The sequence below is a fragment of the Micropterus dolomieu genome, linkage group LG11 (assembly GCF_021292245.1).
Source record: "Micropterus dolomieu isolate WLL.071019.BEF.003 ecotype Adirondacks linkage group LG11, ASM2129224v1, whole genome shotgun sequence".
NCBI classification, from domain to species: domain Eukaryota; kingdom Metazoa; phylum Chordata; class Actinopteri; order Centrarchiformes; family Centrarchidae; genus Micropterus; species Micropterus dolomieu.
The window spans coordinates 21358870-21366891 of NC_060160.1; the positions used below are offsets into that span (position 1 = coordinate 21358870).

An 8022-nucleotide genomic window follows, 5' to 3' on the forward strand; every position below is an offset into this window, starting at 1 on the left:
TTCCTAAAAATAAACATTGTTCACAAGTCCCACACCTCTCAAGTCAAGTCTGAAGTCACTGTGTGTGCAACTTAATTGCGACTCAAGTCCGAGTCTGAAACTTGAGTCATCATCATTAGTGTCCACACTAATGTAAAATATATACTTTATGTAAAATACTTGTATTCACCTTCTTCATGAAAGTTAACTAAGAAAAGTGATACAGCTTTCGTGTCTGTATGCTAAATATGTAGCTATAGCCATCAGCCAGTTAGTTTAACTTAGCACAAAGACTGGAAACAGAGGGAAACAGGTTGACTGGCTCTGTCTACAGGTAACAAAATCCACTTAAGAGCAGCTCTAGATCTTACTATTTAACATGTTATATCTTGTTTGTTTGATCCATACAAAAGCTTGTTAACAATAAGGCTAGCTGTTTCCACATTTCCAGATAGCCTATGCTAAACTAAGCTAACAGGCGGCTGGCAGACATGAAAGTGGTTCATTCTAAATCTCAGCAAGAAAGCGACTAAGCAATTTTCCAAAAATGTCAAACTATTCATTTAAGTATAATTGAAAATGATTGGAAGAAAAGAAAACATTTTCACGACAACTTTTTCTTTTCAAGAAAAGTTTGTATTTTATTTCCAATCATTTTTATTCACTTTGAAGGAAGATTTTTAAATAAGTTTTGGTGGTCAGAAATACTAAGTAAAGCTCAAAATAAAGAAAATCCCATTTGTTTTTAAAAGCGATGCTCCATAACACACAACCTATACGTGACTAGAGGTCTAATCAACCAGGTAACACCTATGTGGGTGTGCAGAGCCTTTCATTTGCAAAGTAACGAGTAAAATTAAATGTAGTGAAGTAAAAAATACATTGCCATCTGAAATGTAAATGACTAGAGGTATAATGTAGCATAAAATGATAATACTCGAGTAAAGTACCTCAAAATTGTACTCAAGTACTTAGTTACTTTCCATCACTGTATGAATGAGGCCTGGATGCCCTGCTGTGAAAACATCTCTTTCTTCTGCTGATCAAACGGGGAATATCCCTTTGAAATCTGACGACCTTAATGTATAGACCTCGTTGCAATGAGGACCCGAACTCAGACATCCCACATCAGAGAGCAATGAGGAATTCCAGAGCCATGATTGAGCTGTGCGTGCCCTGGATGGTGAGACGGGGGTTAAAAAACATGTTTCAAACACGTTGTTCTCCTTCTTGACTCAGTTTGGGAGAATGTATGGAGCGGTGGTGGTTGGTTACGATGGGTTGGGGGGATGGGGGGTGGGTGTGCAGATTTTGAACCCTTGAGGGAAGCTCAGCCCACTGAATAGATGGAGATCATTCTCTGGGTGGCGTATGCATGCCTTACATACCACGGCTGTGACATGTTTGTGTGAGTTTGTGGATGTGTGGTGGGGGTTGTTGTGTGTTGTTGTGGATTGGTGGAAACAATGACAACAGAAGAGAGAGAGACAGACACATGGACCCATAAAGGGGCGCCTCAGAGGAATACCGGACTTTAATAAGAGGAAATCATAAATTCCACTTAATGAAGTCCTACAAAGATGACAAGCGGACAGAGTGCTGTTTTGTTAGCATGGGTTCATCTTCTGGATAAATGAGGGCCTTGTTGATGGGAAAGAAGGGATAATTTGGTTAAGGTTGCCAGAATTAAGAGTAACAGCTTGAAAATGCGGCAGCTGGCATGTATAAATGCATGTGTGACCCTGTCTCATGACTGGCCAGTCTGTGGAAGCAGTCCACTGGTTCTCATAACTCGGCTTAAAACATGACCCCTGACCTCGCTGGATCACAAGAGGAACCCATCCGCTTTGGGCACCCAGAAAATGCGGTGTCAGTGCTGCGATCGTGGGATTTGCAGACCATCTTGGCCAAGAGACCTCATTACCGGCTGACAGGCTGATTCACTGTCTCCCTGTCTGTGTCGGTGAACAAAGAAGCCCCAGTGCCATCGCAAGTGCAAAGCTGGCTGTGTCTTATGTAACCAGTTTGCTCTTAGAAAGCCGGGCCTGTCACAAAAATGAATATCTCATTGCTCATTCAAATAGTGTTTTCCGCACAGAAAGATCTGATCATCAAGGTCATTTGAGGATTTTATTTGAGCTAGGAAGTCACTCAAACAGTGATAGTGATGTTAAACTGGAACAAAAGTTGACATTATTGTCATACAAAGTGTGAGCGAAGGTGAAACAGCCACGGAAGTCTGGAAATAATGAGCTTGGAACAATTACTGCAGTGGCCCCCCTAAACGTTTTGACCCGTTATAGCTAACCCCTTCTTATAGGTGCATCTTGGAGCTGTGAGCATTTCAGCCATAAATTGATGTTCCCACATTAGCGGATTTGAATAGTTCTTTGTGACCTGAAGAGACAAACTATTTGGTAGTTCACAAGAAAAAAAGGTTTGTTGTGGAAATATTTTTTATTTCCCTTGAGGGGTCCTGAGCCTTTCTGAAGTTAAATGGTCAAGGAACCAATAATCTGATCATTAAAAATCTCTGTGGTGTGGCTGTTGTCCTCACACAATTTATAGATGTTATTTAAATGGCATCTGCATATAGCAATGATTATTAATTATCAGAAGAAAAAACTCTGCCACCTGTGGGATCCCAGTGTGTAGCAACAAGTGCTGAGCTCGCAAAGTTTAAAAGTTTTAAATGGCCAAAATCTTCCAGACATGTGAAACAGTGGAAAAAAGTCCTGCCCTTCATTCAGTTGAGTGGCCGACTGTTGCCGGGGTAGGGGGTGGGGGGGAGACCCATCCCCCGCCTGCAGATTGGCCAAAGCTCGGCTGTCACGCCTATGGGAGGAGACTTTGGTCGGTTTTGAGGCGCGGTTGAAATACTCACAGTCTCACCACCGACATCCCTTAATTTGAGCTCAGCTGCCGTGGGGTCCGCACAGACACAAAAGGGGGATCTTCTCGTATCCAAGCCTACCTAAGGAGAAGAAGATCCGGGTCGGATTTTTCACCTCTTTGGCAAGATCCCACCCATCCTAGAGCTGGATTTTTAAAATCTCAAACACTCCTCGAGGTTTTTCTTTTTCGATTTTCTTTTTTTTGTTCACAACACCTAAAGGAAAGAAAAAATGGGAGCCCAGTTGTCCAAGGGTGGAGTAGCTGTTGAGGGGCAAGCCGCCGCCGACCCAGCTGCTGCCAAAGCCAACGGCCAGGTGAGTAAAGTAGGCCTGACATGCCGAGCATCGCAGGGGAGCCACATGGCACCCAACGCCCACTGGCACCATCACGGCGGGCTGAGGGCTGAGATGGGAGCCTGGCTGTTGCTCTTCAGATCTAGTCCTCTGTTAACAACATGGCTGTAGGCAAAATTTAGTTTGAATACAATTTAAAACAAACAGGTCGTCTGAATGCAGGGGACCTCCAGCAGAGCAGCCGTCGAGTGGCACATGCTCGTCCCCGCGCAGCGCGCTCTAGAGCTGCCTTTTGTTAATTTCGTCTGCGGGGTCCCACAGGGGCAAATTAAGCGCAAATCGTATGTAATAACGACGGAGTCCGGTCGAAATGTGCATTTTGACGATGTTTTCTCTCATGAGTTTGTTGTAGTCGTGTGTGTGGGGGGGGGTCGATCGATCTCACGTCGAACAAAAGATGCCGGGCAAACGGTGCAAAGGATGCAAATGCGATCTGCTGGAGGCGCATGTTGCGGAGCTGCGAACAAGGCGCCAGTTGAAACCCCACTTTTCCCCCACCCCCCACATTTAGCAGGACTTTGTTAAAGAAACGCTTTCTTTAACAAGTTCATTGTGGGAATGAACGGTGCGCTGTGTCGATCGATGCCTCCTCACTCCGCTGTGATGTTAATTGCCAATAGTTGGGAGAATTAAGAGTGGCTTGCCTGAGTCTGACCCCAGATCAGAAGATATATTATGTGATGCACCTTCATGCATGTTGATGAACCTGGGTCTGACCGACTAACAGACCATGTCCCTTATGATTGAGTGCAGTGGCTTCACTGATATGGCTCCTAATCTAACCGTGTCCTTGTGTGTCATGGCTGTGTGCTGGCTGTATTCTGGCCACACTGAGCCCGTGCAGAGGACAGTGGTAGATGTGAGCTGCAACACTTGCATGAGCAGAAACCAGGCTTCACGGGGATTCCTTTGTTCCCCAATTTGCTGGCTGTGTTGACGTTAGACGCAGCACTACTGCCCCCATGTGTCTGCTTAAAGTCATGCAAACAGCTGTTGAATCCCCATCTGAACCACTGTCAGGGCAAGCAGCTTTCCTCAAGTATAACATGGATTAACTATTGGAGTAAATAGGCTAATGCTAATCTGTTATATGCCAGACCTCTTTAGATTTATTTGGAATATTAGTACACATTTCATCTACAGTTTATCCCTCTGTATATTTGAGCCAATTTCTGTTTCCAGAGGCAATGTGTTCATTTTGATCCAGTTTGATTATTTTAATCCGTCAGTAATGAGTTCTCTTCTTCGCAGGAAAACGGTCATGTTAAAACCAATGGTGACGTGTCAGCCAAGCCCGACGGGGAAGTGGCGGCTGCAGATGGGAATGGAACAGCCGAACCAGCTAAGGACGGCGAAACCAGCGCCGGGGATGCTATCGAGCCCGCTCCTGCGGCAGAGGGTGAGGCTGTCAAAGCAGAGGGCGAGGCCGCTAAGGATGGTAAGAAGAAGAAGAAGTTCTCCCTGAAGAACTCCTTCAAGTTCAAGGGCATCTCGCTGAAAAAAAGCAAGAAGGGCAGCGAGGAGGCCAAAGAGGAGGCCACCTCTCCCACAACAGAGGACAAGCCCGAGGAGAACGGCCACGCGGCCAAAGAAACCAAAGACGAGACGCCGGCCGCTGCTGAGGCCAAAGAGGTCGAGGCCGCTGATGCTGCACCCGCACCCGAGGGAGAGGCCGTGGCGGCGGAGGAGGCCCCACCAACAGAGGCCGCCCCGGCCGAGGAGGCCGCCCCCGCCGAGGACACAACACCTGCAGCCTCTGAGGGCGAGGCCAAGGCAGAGTGACTGCACCCCGCCAAGGCACATGAACTGATTTTCCAAGATTAAAATATATAAATATATATATGAGAGACTCGTGCCACGTTCTTAAAGTTATAAACAAAACTACAAAAGAAGACAAAGGATATATCACGTTTGCTGATTCAACCACCAGTTCACTGCCTTTTATTAGTTCTTCGACAGACGGAATCTCACCGGGCCCTCTCATGATAAGTGTCGGCTTATGTCGCCCCCTCATGGTACACACAGAGACTGGCGCGTGGTGAAGGTAATGGATTGGATGTGGAGCGAATCAGGAATACTGACTTATTTTCCCAATTCATGGAGAAGCATCCTTTTTAACAGTGTGGCAGCCCTATAACAATTTATTTTTCTTTCTCATCTTTTTTGGGATCTGAGAATTGTCACCGGAACGGGGCAGACCATCTCCTTCACTCGAAATGACTGTTATATGGACACATAAACCTTTCAAACGATCTTATTAATTTTTAGAATTCTACATTCCTTTGTTTTACCCCCAAATTTCAAGTATTTTGTCATGTATAGAAAAGTGAAAATCGAGGAGGGGAGGTGGAAAAAGAGCTATGTCTTTGTTCGTGCATTTTGATTCTTTTTCTGGCTAAAACCACATTCAAGCTTCTTGAGTATTGCAGTGTTCACATTTCAGAGTTTATGATGCAGGGGTTGGGATTGTGTACAAAATGTGAGCTTTTTATCTGCAAACTGTCTCTGTAAATATGTTTTGGCCAATATTTTTGGTTCTCTTTTATTTTGCTATCGTTTGAAGATGTTAATGGTTTTATTGTAACTTTTAATAAGGGTAAATAAATGTTCGATCCCCTCTGTCTGTGTTTCGTCTTGTGATTCACACCTCATTCACACACTGATAAAGTAGGTTAGAGTAGTTTTAAACTAGTTTCCACACGTCATGCATACACCAAAACAATCAGTTACGTAAGATGGAGCTTTATTTATCCCAAGAGAAGTTGTGCATCAGTTGCAGTACAAAGTAGGAAGGAGTACAAATTTACAAGTACACACTGTTGCTGGCTGAGGCTTGACTGCGTACGAACTTGTCTTAGATAAATGACAATTAAACGACTCGCACTGACTTCAGATAAAAAGTTAGAAGCAACTGTGACTTATATTAAATGTATATAAACCAAGCTTAACATCACTGATAAATAAAAAATTTGATGTTGCTTGTGAACTCTGGACAGGGACAAAAGAGGTGTAGTATGCTAAATAACAGTGAGCATTAACTAGTGGTTGCATTGGCCTGAGTCATAGTTCAGTCATCTGTATTCTGCATATAAGGTATATACACCTGCACCAGTATTGTGTCCCTAAAGCATAAATCATTTTAATTTGACATAGTTAAAAATATTTGCATATATTTACATTTTTACTCTCTATCCTTAAGTTTGTATTTTTTAAATTACCCTAGTCTTTCAGCACATTAGTAGTACACCACATTCCATTTCACTGCACATATTTCTTGTGTAAGTGACAAATAAACAGTTTGATTACTGGAATCCAAACGATGCGTTTTGTGCACATGGAGCTGGGGGCGTGTCTCTAGCAGAGTTCAAAGGGTACGACATAGGATTTCTTACATAATTATAAATGAATCATGGCAACGTATTTGACATATGGTCATCAGATGATGGAGTAAGTCCCAATTAAATTATTAATTCATTATCAAATGTTTTAAAAAAAATTGTGGGTCTCTCTGGCTCCCTGTGGCGGATACACGTGCTTGACACCCTGTTGCCTTCAGTAAACATGCAAACACCTAATTTGCACGTGATGAGCCGGCTAGAGTTTTAGCTATTTTAGCAAGGGCTTTACTGCCTTTTAATGAGGTGTGGAAATTGATACACGTTGTTGTGCAACACATTAAGGTAAGAAGAGCAACGTCAACTGAAACATTAATCGGACACTGACAAGGTCGACGTTTAAATAACACTACTGTACTCATACTGTTCCATAGACTGTACACATAATGTGGGGTGATATAGTATGGTCAGCGGACGAGGTGGCCGAGTGGTTAAGGCGATGGACTGCTAATCCATTGTGCTCTGCACGCGTGGGTTCGAATCCCATCCTCGTCGTAGCGGATATTTTCACGTAGACAATAAACCGATGTAACGTGAACTACGGCCGCGAAGTAATCTGCGCAGCATTAAACATTAGGGTGATTATGAGTTCAATCAGATGAATGAAATCTTAACGTTACAATAAACCACTAGGCACTCTCTATTTCTATTTATTAAAAAAACATTTTGCGTTGTTTTGGTATGATACAGAGCCTAGTTAGTTTTCAAATCCTCAGAAATGGGTGAAAAGCCATATTTTGGCGTTTGCAAGAAACACTTGAAGGCAGCAGTGTAAGTTTTTGTGCCTGCTAATGTCATGCAATATCAATGCATATGTTGAGGAGCTTTGTTCACAACCATTGACGCTGACTCACGTGATTTTCCACGTCAGGGCTGAACGTATGGTTATGATTACTTGTTGAAAAGTTGCAACGTTTAAAAGGTGTCTTTGAAAAAAAAAATCCCTCAAATGTCCACAGATAATCAGATAGAGAGAGAGTTTTGGTTAAACCTGGAGAATGCTGCTCTCTAGTGGTAACGGATCACAATGAATATATTTTAGTCCAATATTTAGAATATTCCAACCCTAGCAACATTTTAATATGCCTATACTGAATGTGGACATCTGAAAAGAAATGCTGCATTTAACCAACAGACGCAGTAGGAAAGTCAAGGTTTAAATAATAAAATGAATGTTGGCTGGATTCCATTTGCTTCAGTATTAGATTTTTTATTTATTTAACCTTTATTTAACCAGGTGAGTCTCGTTGAGATTAAAATCTTTTTTGCAAGAGAGACCTGGCCAAGATGCAGCAATTGAATTAAATACATTAGAGTACAGATACAGAGCTCATTAAATGCATCTAACTATAAGTGCAGTTGTGATCACAATATAGGTCTTCAGTTGAGTTACAATTCAT

The 8022-nt window shown here is 43.0% G+C and overlaps 1 protein-coding gene and 1 non-coding gene across 2 annotated transcripts; both read left to right on the forward strand.

The window, feature by feature from the left end:
- Positions 1–2848: 2848 nt before the first annotated feature.
- marcksl1a (MARCKS-like 1a) lies at positions 2849–5846 on the forward strand. Its single transcript, XM_046061871.1, has 2 exons — positions 2849–3188; positions 4479–5846. The coding sequence occupies exons 1-2, from the start codon at positions 3105–3107 to the stop codon at positions 5007–5009; spliced, it is 615 nt and encodes a 204-aa protein (XP_045917827.1). The 5' UTR covers positions 2849–3104; the 3' UTR covers positions 5010–5846.
- Positions 5847–7035: 1189 nt separating this feature from the next.
- trnas-gcu lies at positions 7036–7117 on the forward strand. The gene has a single exon. It is a non-coding gene; the product is annotated as a tRNA-Ser (tRNA).
- Positions 7118–8022: the final 905 nt, after the last annotated feature.